The sequence below is a fragment of the Camelus ferus genome, chromosome 8, assembly GCF_009834535.1.
Source record: "Camelus ferus isolate YT-003-E chromosome 8, BCGSAC_Cfer_1.0, whole genome shotgun sequence".
Lineage (NCBI taxonomy): Eukaryota > Metazoa > Chordata > Mammalia > Artiodactyla > Camelidae > Camelus > Camelus ferus.
Genome location: NC_045703.1, coordinates 32097224 through 32124205, shown reverse-complemented (window position 1 = coordinate 32124205; position 26982 = coordinate 32097224). Strand labels below are relative to the sequence as shown.

Genomic DNA, 26982 nt, shown 5'->3' with positions numbered 1-26982 from the left:
GTTACATATAGATACTCAAAATCACATATTACTTGAGAATTTTTTCCAATCTCTTCATATTTTTATTCTCTCTCTTCATATCTCTTAAATATCAGTGTCTTTGTCATGACTAGAACTTCCAGTTCCCCAGCATGGTTTTGCAGACCATGTTCCCTTCACTTCCATCTGAATTTAACCACCTTTTAAAATCCATATATGATCTGTTTGTCACTGGAAATTTTATCCTGGGGCACAATATCCATTCCCGTAACAGGAAGATAGCTCTTTTATATTCATCTCTTAAGTATGTATTCATGAGTTCATGTAACCACTCAGTTTCTTTTAAAACTTGATCTTTAAAAGATTTGCCTACATAATAGCCAATATTTACATTTATAAAGATATTGCCTCAGGAATATTTACTAAATCGGTGTTAATTTTTTCCCTCCTTTTTCCCTCCTATCAGTGATTCCAGTAGCCATCTAGAACTAACACTGTGTGCTTTCCTCAAATAGCATTTTGTGATTCAAAACAAGGTAAATGAAAAAGAATACCACAATACAAGACTTTATAAAGACTCTAATATGGAGTGATTCCCTCTCTCTGAGAGAATTGGAGGCAGAGAAACCCTGCTTTGTACATATTTCCATAATCAAAATTTAATGTAGTATTTTAAATACGCTTTATTACTTCTAATGTTGAAGACTATTATAATATAACAATAGCCATCTTGTGGTATGGCTATTGTGGTCAGTGATCAAACAACAAATATTTACCTCTGTTAATACATACACTAAACTGATAGTAGCTGTTAATTTCATTCCTTCTGCTGGAGCAGCACCTTGTTTCCTAAGTACAGAAAAGAGATGTTTCTCAGGTCCTCACTGACATATTCTCCTAAATCTGAGTTTAGTTTGGCTCCAGTAAGATGCTTGCTCTTGTCCAGCTGCTAATGCTGAGTGACCGTGCCCTGCCCTGAGGTAGGGGAATGCCCAGAGATACTCATTCTCTAGTCCAGTGGTTCTCAAATACCAGTGTGCCTGGGAATCTCCTGGGCTCCACCCTCAGAGTTCCTGAATCAGTTTGCTTGGGATGGAGCCAGAGAAACTTTGGAGAAAGTTATGCCTTTCTGTGTGTTTTGGGTTTCTCTCATCAGGCTATATCCTTATGATTTGTCCTCTTTCCTCTGTGTATGTTATACATTCCCCCACCACCCAAAAAAAAGTAACCTAAAATGTCAGTATAACCTGCTTATACCATCACTCTTGTTTGGGCTCATAGCCCATGGCTGCCCCCGCTCCACCTTGGCACAACTGCCACTTTCCTGGGTGCTCCCTTGTTTCCTCCACCTAGCTCTGCCTCTGCTGGGACCACTGCAATGGCAGCGTGATGTGTGAACAGGCTTCCTGGAAAACAACCTTTCTACCTCCTTTTGCCCTGCATTCCTTTTGACCTGTTATATCAGTTAGATTAGAAATGAAAGCAGAACCTGTGCTGTGTGGTGAAAGGGGCATCTATATATTTGTCATGGGCCCTGCCCTTCAGAAATGTACATTATATGTCAGCTTGCTCTGCATACAATTTATAGATCGACATGCATTGTAAATGCCAGAAAACAGCAACTGATTATGCTTTGTGCTTAACTATTAGTTTTTCAGAATTAAAAGTAATTTCTTATAGTGCTACCAGAAGTAATCACGTGTTTGTTGTCTCTTCACTTAATTCTTCAAATGACTTAATATTGAGATATTTACTCAAGTGATTAATTTTTATTAACTGCAGTAGGAAATCTGACAGAGGTTGTCCCTCAGCTCCTGGATCAGCTTCGTATGGTAGAGCAGAAGCGGCCTGCAAGCAACGTTTCTGCCAGCATCCAGAGGATCCGAGAACTCATTGCTCAGACCAGAAGTGTCGCCAGCAAGGTAACTGATGAAAGGATCATTATTGGTCTCTCGATGATCATGAGAACGTGAGGCTGAGCTCCCGCTAGTTGGGCTGCTTCCAGAGCAGGAACCTTTCTACTATATTGTCCAACTCCGTAGTTCTCCGCTCCATCTACTCATTAGAATCGCATAAGGAGCTTTGAAAACCAAACCAATTCCTGATCCCAACCTCAAAGCAGTGGTCAGGCTGTCTAGAGGAAGGGCTTGGCACTTGTATTTTTTTGAAACTCCTCAGTGATTCTAATATGTGACCAAGATTAAGAACCACACAGTTAACCTAGGCAACAAAGCTCATAAAGCAAAAGGAATCAAGTAAAGGAAACCCCAATAAGAGTTAATTTTATTATTATTATTCACTATTTATTATTCTAACAGCTCTCTTAGTGCAGTCACTGTATGGGATAATCTTGCCAATCTACAAAGAATTCTCTAGCACAACACAAATGATATGAAGCTTTCACAGGCTTAACTAAGGAATGACAAAGTAGCTAAACTGAACAATTTCAGCAAAGACCCTATTCTGAGGTGGTATATGGAACCAACACAACACTGCAACTAGTGCCAGCTTTGGTAGGAACATATCCGGACACAACAGTTAACATTTTCAGTGGAAACAGGACATGTTCTTGGCCCTCCTTTTAATTTATTTTTAATTCATTTATAGATCAGCATCACTTTTTACAACCAAATTATATGGTTTTATTTCTCAATTGAGCTGAACAAACTATTGGCCCTAATTACTGACAGAATTAAGAGTTAGAAATTAACTATTTTGTAATGAAGAAAATTATTATTGGTAAATACATATCCAACTTTTAAATTATATATGAATATTGGTCCCACAACATAAATCACCCATTTTAGATATTTGGAGAACATTTCAAAAACAGATTTATCATCAAGAAATGGTATTTCCAAAGCTAGGTTTTTGTGAATGCCTTCTGGTAGTTTTATTTGTATGGAGTAGAATCTGGGGGCCTTAATCATCTAAAACTATTTTCTAAAGAAAGTCTTGGCAGTGCCTTTGGGATCCCACTCAGCTCCCCAAAGGCAAATACTTTCTATACAGATAAACACCTTTTTTGAACTCTCAAGTTTTACAAAGAGACTTTAATCCCATACATTGCTTAATTGTTTATTAAGATTTATTGTCCTTTATTCAACTGGCTACAGAGGACAGCTGTAATCTAGGTGCTTGGAAATAGAACCTTGAGCTCACTAACCATCAGTATTAACTAAATTAATATTAATTAATTGGTCTAATTTATTCATAAATATTTGCATAAATGGCATAAATATACACAGTCCATCCACTTCTGAATACTCTGAAAACCACCTTGAATCAGACCAGTTCAGTGCATCATATTGGACTTCTTAGAAATGCATTTACTGAGTCTTGCTTTATTGTGATGCCTTTCTGAGAATCATTATAAGAAATACCTTAATAAACTCATTACAGTTATTATAATGAAGGAGCCAGGCACTGGAAAGCACTTGATAGTTATCATCTTATTTCATTCTCACACAAATGTGTTGTCTTCATATTACAGATGAGGAAACTGCAGGTTAAGTGACTTGCTCATAGTTCCATAGCTAGTAAGTGGCAGAGCCAGGTTTCAAGATCCTGTCTAAGACTTAAAAACTGGGTCTAGACCACTCCCAGCTGTCCTGACATGGTCAGGGATGTTGCTCACAGCCCATGCTCCTCTTCTGAACCCTGGAATGAATGTCCTACCTGTATTGGTAACCAAGATTAGTTATTATTCTCCTGATCAGTTAGTTGTTAATTTTATGGGCCTTGTGAATTGTATAACTGACCAAGTATCCCTTCAAGCTGTTTAGTTCACCTCAACCAAGTATGTAGTTCTTTGTGGAATTCATATTTATCCTCATTCTTGGATGTACTTTGTCACTCTCTTTTTTTTTTTACTTTCTTTCACCCTACTTTAAATTTAAACTATTGTGTTATAATGTTCCTTAAATCCTTTCTGCAAAAAGGTGAAGACGTAAATAAATAAGGCTCAGAGACCCCTTAAGGAGTTAAGGAAGCCCATTAAGAACCATGGGAAAGCACCATGCCCATTTCTGCAGGGTATTTTAATGGAGCAATTTTGTAATTCAGGTCCAAGTCTCCATGATGTTTGACGGCCAGTCAGCAGTCGAAGTGCACCCCAAAGCCAGTATGGACGACTTAAGGACCTTCACGTCCCTGAGCCTGTACATGAAGCCTCCTCCTGTGAAGCAGCCAGAACTGGCTGGGACTACAGATCAGTTTGTCCTGTACCTCGGAAGCAAAAATGTAAGACCATGAGGTTTTAAATGAGAGAATTATATTAAAAGGAAAGATAAGTGTTTTTCTCTTGCCTTAAAACAAATCTGTGGTTGAGGGGGAGACAGCTCAAGTGGTAGAGTGCCTGCTTAGCATGCGTGAGGTCCTGGGTTCAATCCCCAGTACCTCCTCTAAAAATAAATAAAATAATTGCCTCCCCCTCACCAAAATAAAATAATTAATTAACAAACGAAAAAACAAAGCTACGTAGCAAACAAACAAAATTTCCATCCTAGTAACTCAAAAGGTATAGGTTATTTTAAGGCCAAGACAAAAGTAGTGACTTAAAGACAAGTAATTCCTTCTCTATGTGGGATATTTCTGAGGTTGCTTCATATAAGTCTCACACTGCTAACTCTGAGGAGTCTGGATGTAGCAATGCAAAGACCTTTGCAATACGGAGGCCTATTATGATTGATGCCAAAGCCTGCTTGAAGGTGCATAGCAGTCGGTACTGGCAGATTGCATTATATCCCTGGTTAACCAAACAAGGCTCGCACATTCCTGGCAGCCATCAAATGTCCGCAAGCCTGCAGCTGCTTGCCTCCTGCCCAGGATGATTTGGACAGGCCCAGGGGATGCAGCACACTGATGCAGCCACAGGGAGGCTGGAAAAGAAGGGACACCGCCCAGTCTAACAGGCACTTCAGTAAATAATTCAAGCCAGACATGCCTTGTATACAGCCAAACGTTTGGCTTGCTAATTATCCTTTAAAGAAATGAGAACAAAAGATGACATTCATTCATGTGGATTTTATTTAAGAGACTTCTTAACATTTCAGGCCAAGAAAGAATACATGGGTCTTGCAATCAAAAATGATAACCTGGTATACGTTTATAATTTGGGAACTAAGGATGTAGAGATTCCCCTGGACTCCAAGCCCGTCAGTTCCTGGCCTGCTTACTTCAGCATTGTCAAGATTGAAAGGTAAAGTGAATCCATGACATAGGGCTCATGTGCACATTTTGTAAGAAACCTTGTGAATGCACTCACACACACACAGACACATGGTCTTTCTATGGATGTTGTAAATAGCACTTTTTTTCCTTTTATTCTTGCTCCTCTTTCTTCCATTATTCCTGTATTCCTTCCCAAATACCTTACGGGAAAACAAAAAAATTAGAAAAAACAGTCATCATTTCTAAATAGCAATCTGATTACTAGAATTTTTTTAAACTGGCCAATCCATGAATTAATTCCAAGATGGAATGTTTTTTCCCCTTCCCACTGATTGTTGACATTCTGTAAATGCTTATGTACATGACAAAATCAAATCACCAAATCTGTTATGAAGGGACATTCACTTTTTGACATTTTAAAAAACATGTTTTCTACAAATTATCTGGCTAATAAAAAGTGAAAAATTCTTTATCTGAACAGGGTAGGAAAACATGGAAAGGTGTTTTTAACAGTCCCAAGTCTAAGTAGCACGGCAGAGGAAAAGTTTATTAAAAAGGGGGAATTTGCAGGAGATGACTCCTTGTTGGATCTGGACCCCGAGGACACTGTGTTTTATGTTGGTGGCGTGCCTTCAAACTTCAAGGTAAGCTATCCAGTTGTATTTTGACTTACTGCAAATCTACACTGATTATTTTTAAAAATCCATAAAACCTACAGTGATTTGAGGGTGGGATGGAAACCTTAATATCTTAAAAAAGAGCTTAGCTCAGTGGGTGGTAGAATTCTGATCTATAAATTCAGGATCTATAAATCTGGTCTCTGCTACCCATATTTTCATGGTGTCAAATGCTTTCAAGCTATCGCTAACTCTTTTTTTTTTTAATGAATCAACAAGTGTTTTATAACTCTTCTACAATATCAAGAAATTTTTTCTTTTTTTATTGATATAGCTAACTCTTGATACCAACTTATTTCATTCTGATGTATGCATATGTAATTAATATTACCCTCACCTACTGCAGGAATATCTTTACCTTGTGGGTGTGTTTGTAGCTAGTCTTCAGGTTCACAAATGACAGTTCCAAAAACTCAGTTATTTCAGCTAATATACGGGCATGAAATGAGATACCTAGGGTGAGGGAGGGGATGGAATCTAGTGGTGAGTATGAGACCTGAGGAAGGGCAGGTACAGGAAAGGCCCAGGAAGATAGGGAGTTGAACTAGGATTTCAGTTGCAGAACTATTACTTATTAGTCAGAGGTGCATTATTGAACATCTCTGAGAATTATTTTCCCTTGATAGGAATACCTACTGCACAGAGCTGATGTGAAGACTGACTTTGATCATGAATTCACTGTCCAGCGTGTGACTGACCCATAGTATATGCTCAATAAATCCCATCTTTGCTAAGATATGTGCAACTGAAAAATTATTGTTTACCTAAATGGTTTGGCATAGAATAGACACAAACTTAGGTCTAGAAAGATACTTACATCAGTGGGAAGATCTCCTTGACCTGTGGTTTGTTTCATTGCCTGTTCTGTGTGACTGGTCATCAGGTGGTTATTGACTTCACTTTGTCTATTTCACAGCTCCCTGCCAGCTTAAACCTGCCTGGCTTCCTTGGCTGCCTGGAATTGGCCACTTTGAATAATGATGTGATCAGCTTGTACAACTTTAAGCACATCTATAATATGGATCCCTCCAAATCAGTGCCCTGTGCCAGGTAAGAAAGTGTTAAGAGAACTGAACATTTGATAGCCATGCATGAGCTGCAAATGAGACAAGTGTGGATCAGTATTCAGGTTCTCATACTTTTCCTGGGGGAAACTAGTTTTGAAACTGCATAATAGTCATGCCTACAAACAACTTTTCAGTTCTCCTCTACCATAACGAGCATGCACAATTATTGAAAGTGTTAAACTGCTTGTTTGCAGCTTTGGTTTTGAATTCCAGAGACTGGGGTTTCACTAGAGCCTTTTGCTGTCTTAGCGCATAGGGTAAAGGGAAAAAATTCATTGAAAACAATTCATTTAAATGCTTCTTTATGTCTTCCATGCAGACATCAGGACTTCATTTAAATGCTATAAGGTCCATGGAAGATGTCATGAGGATGGGTTAAAAGGGCCTGACTTGACAAGCACAACATAAACTGTCTTGTTCATATGATCCTTATGTTTATATTTCAGAGATAAACTGGCCTTCACTCAGAGTCGGGCTGCCAGCTATTTCTTCGATGGCTCTAGTTATGCCGTGGTGAGGGATATCACAAGGAGAGGGAAATTTGGTCAGGTGACTCGCTTTGACATAGAAGTTCGAACACCAGCTGACAACGGCCTTGTGCTCCTGATGGTCAATGGAGTGAGTGAAAATAAAAGTCCCACATCTTCTCCTTTATTGCCTTTACTTTTCTGCCAAGCATATTTTAGGAACCTTCCCAGGTTGAATGTGTCGTGCCATCAAACTGAAGTTTTAGTGTAGAAAGCAAAATTGCTTTTTTTTTCCTTTCTGGGAAGTGATGTCAGCAATAAGTAAAAGCAGCCATGAAATGCATTTCCTTGCCCTACATTTTTGGATGTATATTAAATATAACCCCTTTAATAAACTAAGGGAACTTTGAGCAAAATCACCCCCAAGATCTAGATGAGCATGTGTCTGCAGAAATTTAGCACTGACTTTTTAAACCATTTGCCCTAATCATTAAAAAAAGTTTGCTTGCTTAGTATTTAAACATATACATACATTTCTTTATCTATTAATGATACATGTATGCTATATATGAATATAATATTCAAAACTTAGAATAAAAGATAATTTCTATAAAGATAAAATATTGAATAAAAATAAATGCAATTTTAAAATAAAGATGGAATACAATAAAACTATTTTTATTTGTTAATGATACAAAAATTAATAGTAGTGTTAGTGAGAACAATGTAATTAAATATGCTTAAGTATTTTTTAAAGTCTCCTTAAACTCTTTATGATACGAAAGTCTTGTCCTGAGTCCAGTTTATTTTAATACTAAGCTTTATTGGCTATCATAACTGAACAAGATATCTCATACAAATAAAAATGTAGGAAGTGTATCATTGGCTATGTTTATTAAATCATGGCATGGTTATTCAGTCTCATTCACCAACTGGCAAACGTTGTCTTTGAAATTCAGTGGTATATTTTCATATTTCCTGATTTCAGTTCTTGCAAGCTAATTAGATATTGTATCATTTTGTAGACTTTAACAAGAGTTCAAGACATTGAAAATCTTCGTTTGAAAGATTTTTAAACAGGTTAGAAATTTCTTTCCAAAAATGTTTTAATAGTACAGGTATGGAGAGTCTTTGTGGGTAGTACAGTTACTTTGTTTTCATCAACAAATTTACTTAACAATAAAAAAAATTTCCATGTGAAAAAAAAAATTTCCAAACACATTTTTTAAAAACCATCTCTCTAGAATACAGCTTTCTTTGAAAAAAAAAAGTTAATTTCTCATCCATTATTATAATGCCCTACCTTGAAATGACAGATCAAGTATTTTTTTTAGTACTTAGTAGGTTTCATACTACTGAAAGATATTTGTCATCACAAATGAAGGTTAATAAATTTAGAATAATTCATTTTATAAAGAAAATGTATAACCCTCTTTAAACGTGATGGCATTTTTAGTAATTTGCAGGAAATAATCTGCAAACATCTACATATCTCAAAATATTTTCTCATCACTGTATCTCAATAGAAAATCATTGTAAATATTCTGTTATTAAGCCATCTCACTTAGGCACACATAAACTGCAATAAACTGCATAGGCTAAACACAAAGAAGTGGGTAGGGGGCCATGGCCAGCCTTTCAAGTGTGGAACTTCGTTCTCAAAGCCTCATGTGCCATGTGAATCTGAATCTCGTGAAAATTCATCCAAAGGACAAAATGAAGGCCTAGAGTAGATCTATGTATTAAATATTAAAAGTTAGCTTCTTTCTCTGTTTTTGAGTTTTAAAATGAGTGTAAGTTGAGATATTTGCTTTCTATCCCCCCAGTGGATTGTGTTCCACATTCTCAGGAGTATAAAAACTTCATCCGAAATCACTTTTTGTGAAATGGGGATTTTACCATGATATCTTATTTTTCAAATCTCTTGAATTCTTGTATCTATGAACTATCTCCTGAAGCAAGCAAGACTGACAAGTAAATTACTTGAGTATTACAGAATTACTTTGGTTCTTAAACATCATGTGGTCCAAATGCATAATAATCCCATATTTATTTACGTAAATTCAGTGTTTCAAAATAATACAGAAGTAGCCTCCTTTTTCTTATATCCATATTTGCTGATAATTTTTAAAGATTCTTTTCAGCATACGTTGGAACTATTTTTAAATATTACCAATTTTGCTCTTAAAATGAAATGTAATCACCTATTGGCCTGTTACAACTTTCAAACATTGCCTAAAACAAGGCAGTTGACTATATATACTCTATAATACTGTTTTCAAAGATTTCAAAAAGGTCAATAAGGTAAGCTTAAAATTTCATAAATTCAGAAAGTAAATGAAAAATGATAGAAGATAGTTGTGTTAAGTTGTACATTAACACTTTGGTATTAAATTGAGACATAACTGCTGATTTGGATATAGTTGTGATTTTTATTTTTTAATAAAAATTCATGAGACTTCTTTAGTCTTCAATTTCAATAATAAAGAATACAATATTATTTCTCAAATTCAGCTAAAGCTGCTCTTTCATAATAGCAGACACTCACATCTTATAACTTTTTTCCTCTCCACAGAGTATGTTTTTCAGCCTGGAAATGCGCAATGGTTACCTACATGTGTTCTATGACTTTGGGTTTAGCAATGGCCCTGTGCACCTTGAGGACACAATGAAGAAAGCCCTAATTAATGATGCAAAATATCATGAGGTACCAATCATTGCAGTTTGCATGTTTTGTTTTGTTTGTACTTAAATCTACTGACCTAATCAGATGGTCAAATGAGATCAGTGAGAAAGTAATTAAACTGAACACCTTTATATATAAAGAGCAAGTGAAGGGCCCTCATCTACTCAACTCCAGGGTAACATTTTCTTTAAAAGAATGGATATTTTAATCACATTGACATTTCTATTAAAAGTCAATCAAAGATTACTTTTGATTACTTCATTGACCAAAAGTCTCCTGTTAGTACTCAATATCTTGATTACAATGGCACCTTCTATACATTTGTTGAAAATGCCAGAGTGTAGATATACAGGCATTTTTTTAACTTATTCATTGAGCCCCATTAAATGTAAAAAGATTAGATATAAGTAAAGAACTTCCCTTTAAACAGTTTATCCAGAGCTTAGAAAATATTAACACAGATTTCTTTATAAAGAGAACCCACAAAGAATGCTCTAAATTTAGTCTTGAAACAGATGTGTAGTATACTGATAATATATTTCATTTATTTTCATTAACAGCTACTTTAAATCTACAGTTTAATAAAGTGTATAAAAGGCATAATATCTTTTAAGTTGAACTGAAATGCAGAGAGTAGAAGGCTATATTTCTCTTTTCAGTTCAAAGTCCATAACCTACATGAGAATAGTTCACGATAATATTTTAACCATTTTTCTGACTAACATTTTCCCAGATTCATTAAACTTTCTTACTATGTCACCAAAAAAATGATATCTGGCAACATGTAGTCAAGAGTCCAGAAGGTACCTGTTTATGCTTTTTCACCCAAATCCCCTCAACAGGGCAAAATAAAACAGTTGGTCTCATAACAGAATTTTTCTTGGGCTAGCTCCATCTCCACATGGAAATCCTCCTCCTGCCAATGTGAACTTCTTGTTATAGAAGTAAGAGTTTCCATGTTTGTGAGTAAGAAAGGAAGATGTGTTCCCCATTTGATGAACAAACAAGCACAAGAACATGAATATAACCAGAATAATTAAAATAACAGCAATCTCCAAAAAGCTGATTGATAAACAGTGATCAAGGCTTACTATATATCATTTCTCCCAGATCTCAATCATTTACCACAATGATAAGAAAATGATTTTGGTAGTTGACAGACGACACGTAAAGAGCATGGATAATGAAAAGATGAAAATACCTTTTACAGACATATATATTGGAGGGGCTCCGCCAGAAATCTTACAATCCAGGTAAGCTGTTTTGTTGTTGTTAAGCTGCTTGTCCCTAATGAGGCACGGGGCTGAGTATTCCACACCCCGCAGAGGTGCAGTGAGTGTTGGAGCATCCCTACCTACTACTTCCAGGCACATGCACAGGAGCGCACACACACTAACATGCACCCTCGGGCCTTGTGCAGCCAGCCCTCGTGAACCCCTTAAATTAACATTTAGTAGATGTGATCTACAAATTTCTTTAATTATTGTATTACTCTCAGAATATGTCTAATGCAGAATTTCTCATTCACAAGAGGAAAGGTGGAGCATGTGTGTTGTGTAAAAACAAAGCAGCATTGTGTCCCTTTACTTTTGTTTCAGTCTTAATTTAGACTTATTTGAACTCTCAAATAGCATCTGAGGGTAAACAAAAATTTTAAGCCTATCCCAGGGGTTGTGGATTACGTATGATGAAAAATTCAATTCTCTGTTATTACAATCAATTCATAGCATCAGAGACCCTTAAAACTGAGAAACAACTTTAGGATATTCCAGTCCAGTCATTCTCAACCCTGGTTCTCATTAGAATAACCTAGAGAACTTCTGTAAACATCATTACCCATCACAATTCTCCAGAAATTCTAACTGCTCTGGGATAAGTCCTCAACTTTAAACTTCCTTTCTAAACTAAATATCTTCTTCAGTTCCTGCAACCACCCACATGGGATCTTTAACCATTATGATTGCTGTTATGTGCACCTCAGTCTGTCCATTAGCATGGTCATCCAGGTATGATCTTGTTGGAGCAGAATACAGTGGGACTGTTACCCCTGTACAGTTTGGCTAGTGTTCATCTAAAATACTTTGAACTCATAATTTTCTCAAAATTAACTTCATGTTCATTCAATATCCAGCAATGTGTTCTTGGGCACTTTCTATACTAGGCATAATGATACGTACTAGGATTATAGTTTTGAACAAAATGCCATCCTTGATCTTAAAAATGAAAGGATTTCTCACTTTCCTATTGGACTAAAGGCCCTACATTCACTAAAACCTTCTCTAGCCTTGATTGATTACAGTGTGTTGCAAATGAAGACAAGAAAATGAGTTCATGACCCAAGTGGATTAGTGGAAGACTGAAGACCTGGGTTCAAATCTTAACTTACCATTTGTGACATAAAAAATTTTAATATTTCTTAGTTTCATTTTATAGGTTAAACCATGTGAAATTGCCAAGAGTTGACCATTTTTGACCCATAAATATGTCAAATCCTATGGTTCAACATGTTAATCATCTATAAAATGAAAATAATAGCATCACCATCTATCTCACTGAATTGTTATAAAGATAAAATGAGTTAATGTCAGTTAAAGGATCTTGAACACTATAAAGAAGTAAATAACTTGGCTTCATACAGAAAAAAGCTGTTCTATATGCAATGACTAGACATTACTGTGCTTACAAAAGAAAGCATGAGAATAGGAATAATAATAAAGCTTTAAAAATTACTGTAAGTAAAATCAAAATTTATATCCTACACATACATGCTAAACATCACCACCATCATCATGGATATATCAGCGAAGACTAATTTTCTCTTCCAGGACCCTAAGAGCACACCTTCCCCTAGATATCAACTTCAGAGGATGCATGAAGGGTTTCCAGTTCCAAAAGAAAGATTTCAATTTATTAGAGCAGACAGAAACCCTGGGAGTTGGTTATGGATGCCCTGAAGACTCACTTGTAAGTATGCAATCAAAAGCTTTTTTATAAATAGACACAAAACATCACTCTCAAAAGCTGAAGAAGCGCTTTTCTCTGTGATCCTGTGTACACTTCAGTCTCCTTCTTGCCACCAGCAGAAAGAAGAATCATTAAGCTAAAAAGGCTTGTGGAGTTCCTCTGTGACTTGTCTAGTTGCTTTAGTTTTCGATGGTGGGGGCTTCCAAAGCCCAGAGAGGCTGCGTGAGCATCTTCACTCAGTCAGGGTGGAGGAAGTAGGGAAGTTGAAACCCCATTTGCTAGAGGTACACAGAAGGAAAGCTAACATGCCGTAATTCCAGTATATACCAGAAGTTAAAACATAACTATTAATATAGGAACTAGCAGATAGGGACTTTGTTATGCAAGAAATAGACATTTTAAGCATTGATAGTTATCACCAACACTGTGTTCACACTTTTTTTGGCACACAGATATCTCGCAGAGCATATTTCAATGGACAGAGCTTCATTGCTTCAATTCAGAAAATATCTTTCTTTGATGGCTTTGAAGGAGGTTTTAATTTCCGAACATTACAGCCAAATGGGTTACTATTCTATTATGCTGCAGGGGTAAGTATTTATTTTCCCCTATAGAAACTACTTTGTAGTAATCGTTTTGTCTATTAAAAATACTCTTAAGCATGTTAAAAGTGATTTTCTATTCAGATTAATTTTGACTCACATGTACACACATGGAATGTTTCATTTCAGACACTTTATAAAATATTACATATATATATAGTATATAAGAAGTTTTTAATCTGAGATCCATAAGCCCACCCATCATGGGTTCATGAAGATAATTTAGTGGGTATATGACCTAGGTGGAAAAAATTACATCTTTATTTTCTCTAACTAAAATTAAGCATTTTCTTCAATTGTGAATGTTGACAACAAACCATAGTAATATTAGCTGTACCTGTGGCTTTGTCATTAATAGAAATCACAGGTATTTTTCATTTCACATTACAGTTGTCACAGATGTCTCAAAATACCATTTTTGCTCATTCCTAAATTACAGTAGTTATGAGATCTGCTACTGGATTTTATTACTTAGTGCCTTCATGAAGAAGTACATGTATAACTGTATCACATATTTATCATTTCAATATTTTGAAACTGTATTTCAGTGTGACTGGTTTCCTTTGTATTCCTACATATTTTGCTTAATGCATTTTAAAACATTTTATGAAAGGGCCCATATGTATCACCAAATTGCCAAAAGAGTACATGGCACAAAAATGTTAAGAACCTGTGTATATACACAAACATGTGTGATTCAATTTATGAAATAGTTCTTGAATTTGCTGTAGAACACTTTAGCTTAGCTTATAAAGATATACTATGTCAAGAATAAAATAAGATTTATAGAAGTTTGGTGACCAACTGATTTATCAGTTAAGATCCAACTGATTTATCTCTGGAAAGGTCATCACCAATATATACACTGATGGACCAGGTCATAATATAATTTATAAAAGCAGCTTTTATTTTCCCTACTTATTACCTTGTGTCTGTCACTTTTATGTCCAATTTAAATCAGTAGCATCTGTGAGAATGTACCCAAAGCATTTGCATTTTGTAGGACCTCTGCCACCAAACCTGCCTCAGATGACCATGGTTAGCTAAATAACACTTTTGGTCCACAAAAAGTAGTTATGTTGAGGGCTAACTGAAGAGGTTGGTGTCCACGTAAGGGAGGAGAAGCAAGATTATCATTTTGCCAATATTTTCAAACAAGCAATAAGCAAATTCAGAAAAAGAGATGTTAACCTTTGCTGTTTTTTAATTTCTCTTCTGCCTCTGTGGATGAAAAGTGACTCATTTTAAAAGCCATAGTAGCGAGTTAACCTTTACCTAGGCATCTAGTTACATCAGGAGATTCAAAAACTGCCTTTTCAAAAGTGAGACTGATGACAGAGTAGAAATGCCTGAGTTAGGAAAGTAACTGGCACTGGGATAATATCTCTCAGCATGACAAAATCACCAGAAGTTTTTAGTTCAAAATACAGGATATTCCTCTTTCTATTGAAATGTATCTAATTTTATAGGCAATACCAATACAAGCAATAGAGTATTTTGTTGTTATTGTTTATAGAAATTATTTTACAAGCAAACTTCCTACACCCTGGAAATTCCTTGAAGCCATCCCATTAAGTGAATGTTGAAAATGTGTCCATCTTTTGGATCCCTGACCTCCCTACTTAAAAACCTGTGTTTGCATTTCAGACAGACGTGTTCTCCATTTCACTGGCTAATGGCACCGTGATCATGGATGTAAAGGGAATCAAGGTGCAGTCGGCAGATAAGCAGTACAATGACGGCCTGTCCCACTTCATCATTACCTCTGTGTCCCCGGCCAGGTACAGCTCCTCACTTTATGCTCTTTCCACCGGATGGCTTTATCCGTAGAGTGAGATTCCATCAAATGACCATGATGAATAATAGACTACCCTGTAACTTTTCAAGTGTTTAAAAAAAATGGTAGAAGGACAACTTACCTTCTTTTAAAAAAAAATGCTATTAATTTTTAAGACATACCAGATAAATCACTATATATTACTTAACATGAATGTAAAGTTTTTTCCAATCAACCCATAGGCTGTAATCTCCTTGATGGAAGTACCTACACATAGCACTTACCGAATGGAGTGTGGTGTTTTGTGCATAGAAGGAGCTCAGCCAATATTGGTTTCATTAGATTTTAATTAAACAGTTAAGAACGCTACATTTATGGCCACATTTTAAAAGCTCTGATTTTATCTTTAAAATATATAATACTGAATTTCTTTTTTATAAAAAGAACATTATTTTGGAAAAAGAAATTTCTGTTGTTGACTGCTGGCTATTGTATGTCCAGTTCTGTGGAACCCTGCCATTAAAAGAAAAAGAAAACATTAATAGGTCTTTTCTAGATTCCATTTCCAATCAAATCAAAACTATTCAATATGCTTTACAATGAAAATAGTTTCCCACAAATGTGATTAAATGATTACCATGTTTTAAGTTCTGATCTTTTCACACCCCAAAAAAAATATTGCTGATGACTAGTTGTCAGAACTTCTTGTTTCTATGGGTTTAAATTCCAGTCATGGTTTGGAGAGTCTTTTCTGCATATAGAAATATTCACCATTTTATCCCCGGCCTCACGAAGAGTCTGGCAACTCGTTATCTTGTCATTAACCAAATGTTCCATTTCAATTCCATGAGAAATCTTGCAACCTGAAATGGAACTCATAGTGAAATGTCATTAGCTGTGTAGTGTGTAAAAGATGCTTTTTCCTTTATAGATATGAATTGATAGTAGATAAAAGCAGACTTGGGAGTAAGAACCCTACCAAAGGGAAAGTGGAACAGACACAGGCGGGTGAAAAGAAGTTCTACTTTGGTGGCTCACCCATCACTCCCCAGTATGCTAATTTCACCGGCTGTATAAGTAATGCCTACTTTACCAGGTATAATATTTTTATTATTCATAAATCTGCATGATTGATAAAGATCAAGTCAGTAACGAAAATGTTTACCTAATTAAAACTGCAAACTATGAAATTTAGCAGAGGCATTGGAGGGTAGTAATTGAAAGCTTGCGTGTGCTTGAAAAAACTGACACCCTTGGGTTTGTGTGTAGATTTTTTGCCTTTTAATTTCTGTATGACGTTGGCTAAGCAAGCCTTCGTTTCTTCACCTGCAAAATGCAGATAAAAATGAGGCCTGCATTGTAGACTTGTTATGAGGATTAAACTGAGATAATATGCATAAAGCACCTGGCATACAGCAAGCTATAAATATTAAATGCAATATTTCTGTACTTATTATCAATGGTATAGTACAGAGCAACATACCCAAATCATTTTTAGAGGTTTAAGAAAGTCTTTTTAATTTAATGCATGACTTTATTTTTTCATTATTTTTCTTTTATTGAAATTCAGTTGATGTACAATATTATGTTAGTTTCAGGTGTACTATGTAGTGATTTGACATTTGCATATATTGTGAAATGTTCACCAAGATAAGTCTAGTAACCATCTGTCCCCATACAAAGTTAATAAAATATTATCAACTATATTCCTTATGCTGTGTATTATACACCCGTGGCTTATTTATTTTATAACCGGAGGTTTTACCTCTTAATTCCTTTCACCAATTTCACATCCATCCTCTCTCCTTTGGCAGCCACCCACTTGTTCTCTGTATCCATGAGTCTATTTTCATTTTGTTTGTTTTGTTTTTTAGATTTCACGTATGATATTTGTCTTTCTCTGTCTGACTCATTTCATTTAGCATAATACCCTCTAGATCCATATCACAAATGGCAAGATTTCATTTTTTATGGCTGAGTAATATTCTGTTTTATAAGTATATATAAACACTACATCTTTACCCATTCATCTATAGATCAGTACTTAGGTTGCTTCCATATCTTGGCAATTGTAAACAGTGCTACAGTGAACATGGTGGGGTACCATATACCTTTTTGAATTAGTGTTTTTTTTTCTTCAGGTAAACACCCAGGAGTAGAAGTCATATGGCAATTCTGTTTTCAATTTTTTGAGGAACCTCCATACTGTTTTCCGTAGTGTCTGCACCAATTTGCATTCCCACCAACAATGCACAAGGGTTCCCTTTTCTTCATATACTCACCAACACTTTTTATTTGTTGTCTTTTTGATGATAGCCATTCTGACATTTGTGGTATCTTTTTGTAGTTTTTTGTTTATTTGCTTTTTAAATGAAGGTATTGAGGATTGAACCCAGGACCTCGTGCATGCTAATTAAGCATGTGCTCTAACAGTGAGCTATACCAACCCCCCAACTTTGTTGTTTTGATTTGCATTTCCCTGATGATTAGTGATGTTAAGCATCTTTTCATGTGCCTTTTGGCCATCTGTATGTTTTCACTGGAAAAATGTCTATTTAGGTCCTCTGCCCATGTTTTAATAGGATTTTATCATGTTGAATTGTATGAGTTCTTTATATACTGTGGACATTAATCTCCTATTGGATAGATTGCTTAAAAATATCTTCCCTCATTCAGTAGGCTGCCTTTTTGTTTTCTCCTTAACAAAGACAGTGAGGGCCTCCTGAGTACAAGAACAAGCAAGACAGGAATTGAATACAGATTAAGTAACACGGAGGAGGTTCTAATCATCCAGAGAGTAGTGAGGGCAAACGTGTTCATCTGTCAGAATGTGCTGGTGCCAGGCACAGAGTTATCGGTTAATTGGTTAAATGATTATTTAAAGGGTTATGATTAAGACAGTGGTTGATGGATAAAGGCCCATCACACACACACACACACACAAAATTTAAATGCTTAAGTTCTTTGACTTACATAGTTTTCATCATGTAATTCTCGAACAATATTTTTTAAGGTTTTTCTTTCCTCTGTTACAAACACAGGTTGGACAGAGATGTGGAGGTTGAAGATTTCCAGCGGTATTCTGAAAAGGTCCACACTTCTCTGTATGAATGTCCCATTGAGTCTTCACCATTGTTTCTCCTTCACAAAAAAGGAAGAAATTCCTCAAAACCTAAAACAAGTCAGAATAGAAAGGTAAAAGATAATACTGTGACAACTTCTTAATTGCCCTTGTATTCCATGCACACAATGACACCGATGCTTTATAGAATTTACTCTCTTTTGCAACTTGTGTACATATAAAATATAGGATTCCTGAAGTATCAGATATTGCAGTTTACCAGATTTGTTGCATCAGTTCCTGTTCCCAAAGAAACAATTTGAATCAGCTTTTACCGATACTTCCAACTACTTTCCGTTACAGTTGTTAAAATTGCTCTCTACTTAACAATTTGCATATATAACATACATTGTTTACCACAGTAATTCTCTAGTATCATTTGTTTTCATGTAACAATCTCAGGTTTCTGTCACAATAATGGAAATTATTAGTTTCTGATCTCGCCTCATTTTCCCCTCCTTCATTTTAACCGCTCAATTGCACAGTTGATCTGTGGCATCAACTAGAGCCACTTATCATCAAAATCTTTTTTTTTACATTTTTTTATTGAGTAATAGTTATTTTACAATGTTGTGTCAAATTCCAGTGAAGAGCACAACTTTTTCAGTTATACATGAACATACATATATTCATTGTCACATTTATTTCTCTGTGAGCTACCACAAGATCTTGTATATTTTTCCCTGTGCCGTACAGTATAATCTTGTTTATCTATTCTGCATTTTAAAATCCCAGTCTGTCCCTTCCCACCCCCTACCCCCTTGGCAACCACAAGTTTGTATTCTATGTCTATGAATCTGTTTCTGTTTTGTATTTATGTTTTGTTTGTTTTGGTTTTTTATTTTAGATTCCACATATAAGCGATCTCATGTGGTATTTTTCTTTCTCTTTCTGGCTTACTTCACTTAGAATGACATTCTCCAGGAACATCCATGTTGCTGCAAATGGCATTATGTTGTCGGTTTTTGTGGCTGAATAGTATTCCATTGTATAAATATACCACCTCTTCTTTATCCAGTCATCTGTTGATGGACATTTAGGCTGTATCCATGTCTTGACTATTGTAAATAGTGCTGCTATGAACATTGGGGTGCAGGTGTCATTTTGAAGTAGGGTTCCTTCTGGATATATGCCCAGGAGCGGGATTCCTGGGTCCTATGGTAAGTCTATTCCTAGTCTTTTGAGGAATCTCCATACTGTTTTCCACAGTGGCTTTCCTTGCTTCCGTCTCCCGCTTTTAATGATTTAGATGTCTTCTTTTACAATTTTGTGTTTATTCCTTTTGTAAGTCATGGCAGTTATCTCCTTTCCAGTTATGAGTTTCTCATTTTTGTAGCATCCTGCTTCTTTTCTATTTAGAGCAGACCTGTCAATATTTCTTTTAGCATGGGTTTAGTGTTGCTAAACTCTTTTAGTTTTTCCTTGTCTGTGAAGTTCTTTATCTCTCCTTCTATTTTAAAGGATAGCCTTGCTGGATAGAGTATCCTAGGCTGCATCTTTTTTTCATTCAGGACTTTGAATATATCTTGCCACTCCCTTCTGGCCTGTAGTGTTTGTGTAGAGAAATCAGCTGAGAGCCTTATGGGGGTTCCCTTGTAACTCACTCTTTGTTTTTCTCTTGCTGCCTTTAGGATCATTTCTTTATCCTTGACTCTGGCCATCTTGATTATGATATTTCTTGGTGTGGGTCTGTTTGGGATCTTCCTGTTTGGGACACTCTGAGCCTCCTGTACTTGGATATCTGATTCCTTTACATTTGGGAAGTTTTCAGTCATGATTTCTTTCAATACCTTTTCAATCCCCTTTGTTCTTTCTTCCCCTTCTGGAACCCCTATTATGTGTAGATTGGCACGCTTTATATTATCCCATAGGTCCCTTATATTGTTTTCATTGTTTTTTATTTGTTTTTCTCTCAGCTGTTCTGATTGGGTGCTTTCTGTTGTCCTGTCTTTTAGGTCACTTATTCGTTCCTCTGCATTATCTAGCCTGCTTTGTACAGCCTTTAGGTCAGCTCTCATCTCAGCAAATGAGTTTACTAATTCTACGTGGTTCTTTATAGCTTCTGTTTCATTTTTGACATATTTTATATCTCTAAACACTATTTCTTTTAGTTCCTTCAGTACTTTGATCACTCCTTTTTTGAAATCTTGATCTAGCCATCAATGTCTATTTCCTTGATCGTGCTTTCAGAGGATTTCTCTTGATCTTTTAATTGGGAGTGGTTCCTCTGCTTCTTCATATTGCTCATATCTTTCTGGCATTGTGGCTTAAGGAGTATCAGTTATCTAGTTCTCCTGGAGACGGATGCTCTTAACTATTTTATCGAGAGGTCTTTGTGTCTTCGCCCTGTTTCGTGAACTCAGCTTGCTGTTTCCAGAGGCCCTCTGTTGGCGCCCTCCTCTGTGCTGCTGTCAGCTAGCAGATCGCGCCCCCTCCTAACACTGGGTCAGGAGCTGAGCTCTTACCTGGTGGGCAGGCGGGTCACTCCCCATCCCGATGCCGCAGTCAGATGCTGCACTTGGGGGGAGGTAGGTGGGCAGATCACACCCTCTCCCAGCACTGAGGTCAGGTGCTGCATTCCTGCCAGGAAGGGGGGTGGCCGCCCACCCTCTCCCAGTGCCAGTTGCTCCACTGCTCTGTGCAGCTGCCTGCTGTGCCTCAGGTCAGCGCTCCGAAGGTGGGCTAGGGGAAGACCACAGAATGGCCCCTCCCCTGCTCTGTCCCAAATCTCAGCTCCTTGTTTGTCTTGGCGGCGCAAGTTCTCTAAGGTGCCAGGGAAGAAAGATCCTATCTGCCTCGGGCTGTAAACAAGTTTCAGTCCTGCCCAGGAGGTTGTGGAGCCCCCGGGTGTGGACTCAGGCCTCAGCCCCACCCCGCCTGGGCGCTGTGCACAGGAGGAGATGACAGCTGTGGCTGAGCCCCACCTCTCTTCTCACGAGATGCGCCAGTAATGGCGGCACAGGTCTGAGTTAGACAAAGGCGACGGCGCCCATCGCCCCAGGGCACACCAGCTGTGTTGCTTTGCTTTTTTTTGCAATTTATGGGGGACTGAGGTCATTCTGCTCTGTATCCCCTCCAAGCCACGGCACGCAGTCCCCTGCAGTCCCCGGGGCTGCCTCAGTGCAGCCGCCCCAGTCCTCTGCCCGGCTTGGGCAGCCTGTCCCGGCCCCCAGCTGCCAGCTCACATCTCAGGCTGGGTGTCGCAGAGACCCTTTGTGCCCGTTTAACTCAGTTCTGTCGGTCAAGGGGTGCTTGGGGTAGATCTGAGCCTTGGAGGCTCCCCTTCCGTCCTGCTGGCCTCTCCATTGGAGGAGGAGGATCCAACGAACGAGTGCCAGTCCTCCTTTGCCGCTCCCTCCCTGCGGGATCAATCTCACACTACTTTGCTTTTTCTTCTTTCTCTTTTCCTTTTCTCCTACTAGATTTTTGGCGTCTTTGTCTTTTGAAGAGGGCAATGTTCTGTCGGAGTTCTGCAGGTGCTCTGGTTGGCTGACTAGGTCCGTAGATGTGAGTTTTGGTGTATTTGTGGGACAGAGTGAGCTACGAGCGTCCTTCTACTCTGCCATCTTGCTTCTCTTCCCCAAAATCTTGAGTCAAGTTGCATTCACTGACGACTATTCTTTCTCATTCATTTACTCTTAGCATGTATAGTATTTGCCTTCATTACAAATGAAAGTCTTAATTCCTTCTCATTCTTTCAGTCTAACTGTCCCTACTCCTTCCTGGTCCAATGTTAACAATGCACTCAGATACCAGTACTCCCATCCTGATCCAAGCCATCATCATTTCCCAATAATCTGAATTACTGTAATAGCCTCTTAACAGGCCTCCCGGCTTCTACCTTGTTCACCAAAAGTATATTCTTAGCACAACAACCAGATCCTTATAAATATCCCATATCATGTTACTCCTCTACTCAAAGTGGTCCCCCACTGCACTCAGAGTAAATACTGAAGTCACTACAATGTCATTAAAAGCCCTATATATTCCAGGCCTCTTTCCCTCACTCGCTCTTCTCCTCCCACTGGTCTCCTGGCTGGTTCTAAAGCAGGCCACATGCACTCCTGCCTTAAGATCCTCACTTGAGCTTTCCTTTTACCTGGACCACTCTTCCCCAAATGTCTGCATGGACAACTCCTCCTGCATCGTAGTTAATGGAGCACATTCTCAGGATGGGTGATAAAAGAGGTAGAGGTAGGCTGCTATGACAGCAGAGCTAACCGGTGTACAGGGAAATTGAAAATAGGACTTGTATTCATTGCCCAACTCTTACCTGCTCATTGAGGCTGACCTTAACCCCGATTTTATTTAATTTATTTTTTTAATTGAAGTATAGTTGCTGTACAATGCTATATGTTACAGATGTACAATATAATGATTCACAAATTTTAAAGGTTATACTTCCTTTTTAGTTATTATAAAATATTGGCTATAGTCCCCATTTATACTCCCTTTTTAGTTATTATAAAATACTAGCTACAGTCCCTGTGTTGTACAATAATACATCTTTAAGCCTATTTTACACCCAGTAGTTGTACCTCCCATTCCCCAATCCCTATCTTGCCCCTTCCCTTTTCCATCTCCCCATTGGTAACCACCAATTTGTTCTCTATATCTAAGTCTGCTTTTTTTGTTATATTCACTAATCTGTTGTATTTCTTAGATTCCACATATAAGTGATATTATTCAGTATTTGTCTTTCTTTGTCTGACTTAGCATAATGCCCTCCAAGTCCATCCATGTTGCTGCAAATGGCAAACTGTCATTCTTTTTTATGGCTGTGTAGTATTCCAGTGTGTGTGTGTGTGTGTGTGTACACCACACCTTCTTTATCCATTCATCTGTTGATGAACACTTAGGTTGCTTCCATAACTTGGCTATTGTAAATAATTCTGCTATGAATATTGAGATGCATGTACCTTCCCCAATTAGTGTTTTTGGGTTTTTTGGATATATACCCAGGAGTGGACTTACTGGGTCATATGGTAGTTCTATTTTTAGTTTTTTGAGAAACCTCTGTACTATTTTCCACAGTAGCTATACCAATTTACATTCCCACCCAAGGTGTACAAGAGTTCCCTCTTCTCCATATCCTTGCCAGTATTTGTTGTTTGTGTTCTTTTTGATGACAGCCATTCTGACAGGTGTGAGGTGATATCTCATTGTCATTTTGATTTGCATTTCCCTGATGATTAGAGAGATTGAGCATCTTTTCATATGCCTATTGGCCATCTGCATATCCTCTTTGGAAAGATGTCTGTTCAGTTCCTCTGCCCATTTTTTAATCAGGTTTGTTTTTTTTTTTTTTTGATGTTAAACCGTATGAGCTGTCTATGTATCTTAGCTCCTATTTTATACCCCAGACCACCTCCTGCCTTCCACCAGTACTACCAACCTCCTTTACCTTTTCCTAGCTGTTCTTTTTTCCATAGCACTTATCACGTTTAAATATATAGACTTTATTTATTATGGGTATTATTTATTGTCTGTTTCCTCTGCTAGAATGCAAGCTTCTTTGTTTTGTTCATTGATGTATTCTAAGAGTTTAGAACAATGTGTATAATAGGTATGCAGTAAATATTTAGCTCTCTGCATCATAGGGTTGTTATAAGGATTAAATGAGTTGATGAATGAAATGCTCTTAGCACAGTGCTTGGCATAGAATATTCACTGTTAAATCTTTATAAAGCCTTGTGAGTATTTCTGGAGGTTTGATTCTTAAAAGTGGAATTGCTTGGCTTAGTGAATATATATTTTCAATATTAAAGCAATACTAATTTATACTCTCACAAACAGCATTTGAAAGACTCTATTGGAGGAGGGTATAGCTCAGTGGCAGAGTGCATGCCTAGCAGGCACGAGGTCCTAGGTTCAATCCCTAGTACCTCTATTAAAGGTAGATAAATACAAACCTAATTACCTCCCCCCAAAATTTAAAAAAAAAATGATAAAAATTTTTTTAAAAAGAAAAAATCAGTTGTCCCTCACAGTTGCTAACACTGGATATGGCCAAATTTTTATGATTTAGCCAATCTAATGGACAAATATAGCATCTCACTGTGATTTTAATTTGCATTTCCCTGAATGCTAGTGAAGCTGAGAATCTTTTCAAGGGAAGATCTGATTTCCTTCCAAGGCAGGCTTCTGAACCATCAGCAAGAGGGCAGCATCCCCACTAGCTCCTCACTTTTGATCATTCTCACTGACCATTCTTTCTTGAATACTTCCCTGTTTATTTCAGCTTATGTGGACCACTTTTTAGAATCTCCATGAAGCTTCTTTGTTCACACATAATTTGTTTACCAATGTTAATAAAATAATTTTGTTCATGTGTAACCAAAACTCAGTAGTTTCTCAGGATCCCTTCCTAAGTTTCACATGGAAGACTTTTTAAAACCATTCAGGCAGAGAGATAATTTCATTGATTTTTATGAAGGATTTTGCTAGAGGATACTATGAAGGATTTTTCAGAGTAGACTGAAATTCTGATGGAATCTTACTGTCACCTTCATTTATTCATGGTAAAATTTATACTTGAGTGCTGATCAGTGGATCATAGGCAGCAGGTTAACATCTTAGGCTCATAATGAAAATCAACCTTCTAAAGCAAATACAGTTTATCCATTTAAATGAATACAGATTTCTATATGAATCTATCAAGTGTAGTTTCCTAACAGACATTCACAGTCTCAGGGTTACAATCAACAGCCCCTGGAACTGTTAGCACAAACTAAAAAATTTTAGAAAACCTCTTAGCCTTTTTGGTAAAAAGGCTTAGAAATGCAACTTTGTAATAAGAAGATACAGAATCACTATAGATTTCACTTACATATTTTGGTAATTAGAATGTCAGTGTTTGCTAATCTCTTGTATTTACTCATGTCTCAATAGCTTCTTAAATAGCTACAAAGAAAAACTTCTGACCTTTAGTTTAAATTTTTATCAATGCTGAATTATAGCAATTTGAACTTATAATAATTTATTTTTACAGTAGCATTTATTATAATTCATTTAACCATTAATAGTCTTTCAGTTGTTTCCAGTTTTCTCCCTTTTATGGGTGAAAATCATTATACATTAATATTTGATCATATTGCTAATTCATCTTTAGGATATAGTCCTAGAGGATCAAAGCAAATTACTTTCCAAAAAGGTAGCATCAAGTGATATTCTCCCATGAGTATATAAGAATACCTGTCTTACCACCTATGTTCCAACCTGAAAATTTTTCATAATTTTTATGTTTATGAATTTATTTGGGAAAGTAGTTTCTTATTTGGTATTTAATGTGATAATGAACATTTGATACATTGTAACAGACACCATTCTAGAGTATCTAGCCAATCACTCCCTTCTCTGAGAACTGATTCCTTGCCCACCAGGCAGGCCTCATATTTTAGGTATGTGACCTCATCTGCCTGGATATAGATGATTGGACCAGGGCAAATGATGTGAACTAAGCCGGACTTTCAAGTTCTCTTCCTTGGATACTTAGAACCCAGAGTATAAGCCAGTCCTTGAATAGGAAACATGTAAACCTAAGAGCTCTATGTTAATCATGCACAGAGAAAGAAAGCTGTTTCATAGAAAGAGAAAAAAGGCAGAAAGTTGTTCTGCAGAGAAAAGAATGAAAGCAAACACTCTTTGAAAAACAAAGCTAAGATACCAGAAACATCCAGAAAAGGAGTCCCTTGATTCTTCCCAGCCTTCCAATTTCTGATTCTTGCCCCTGGTAGGACCTCACTGTATTATCTTCTCTTGGATTGTGGAAGATACTCCTGTATCCTTATAACATATAACACATTACCCTCTTTGTCTTTAGTAGCTCAGTCTGGCTGTAATCTGAAACAAAAGAACCTTGCTAAATTGAAATTGGTACCACCAGTTGGTTTGCAACTAACAGACCCTCAGAGAAAAAAAAAATTACAGTGGTAAAATCAAAGTCTAGTGGGGTTCAGTGGGAATCCCCACACACATACCCATTTTAGTATAGTAAACTGAGTCTCTGTGTTATATGGTAGCAAAGTAATTGATTAAATTATAACTTTTCATTCTTGTTGTCATTCAGAGCATATATTCACAGAGGATTTAGAGTATTTGGTTGCCATATGTAAATTTTATTAATTTTTGCAGCAGACAAGAGACAGGTCCTAGTCCGTATATTCCCACATTGAAGCAGAGAAAGGCAGGGCTGGTAAATTGAGACTCGTGGTCCAACAAGCCATACTTTGCTGAGCCCCTGTAGTCTAACTCACTGTTGCTCTCCTCTCACAGCTAAATGGATGCACTAGTTGAGAAAAAGTGAGAGCCTCTCCATAGGAATGGAGAGAATGAGGAACAGCCAGAGTTGGGGAAAGTCCCCTAACCCCACCAATCTCTCACCCCCACCCTCCAGGCCACATGCAAAGCATTTCCAGCTTTGTCCCTCAATGAGACAAAGGTGATCACATCTCCCGTTATAAGGCCTGTT

General features: G+C 37.1%; 1 protein-coding gene across 3 annotated transcripts in view; it reads left to right on the top strand.

The window, feature by feature from the left end:
* The window catches only part of LAMA4 (laminin subunit alpha 4), a 142034-nt gene that overhangs the window by 100281 nt on the left and 14771 nt on the right, over positions 1–26982 (top strand). For all 3 annotated transcript variants that reach the window (XM_006187390.3, XM_032484720.1, XM_014561530.2), the window contains 13 exons: positions 1762–1901; positions 4045–4221; positions 5034–5179; positions 5633–5795; positions 6745–6878; positions 7342–7513; positions 9938–10069; positions 11159–11301; positions 12874–13012; positions 13465–13602; positions 15262–15395; positions 16323–16487; positions 18433–18586. In XM_006187390.3, coding sequence (XP_006187452.1) covers positions 1762–1901; positions 4045–4221; positions 5034–5179; positions 5633–5795; positions 6745–6878; positions 7342–7513; positions 9938–10069; positions 11159–11301; positions 12874–13012; positions 13465–13602; positions 15262–15395; positions 16323–16487; positions 18433–18586 — 1937 coding nt within the window. The remainder of the gene's footprint in view (positions 1–1761; positions 1902–4044; positions 4222–5033; positions 5180–5632; positions 5796–6744; positions 6879–7341; positions 7514–9937; positions 10070–11158; positions 11302–12873; positions 13013–13464; positions 13603–15261; positions 15396–16322; positions 16488–18432; positions 18587–26982) is intronic.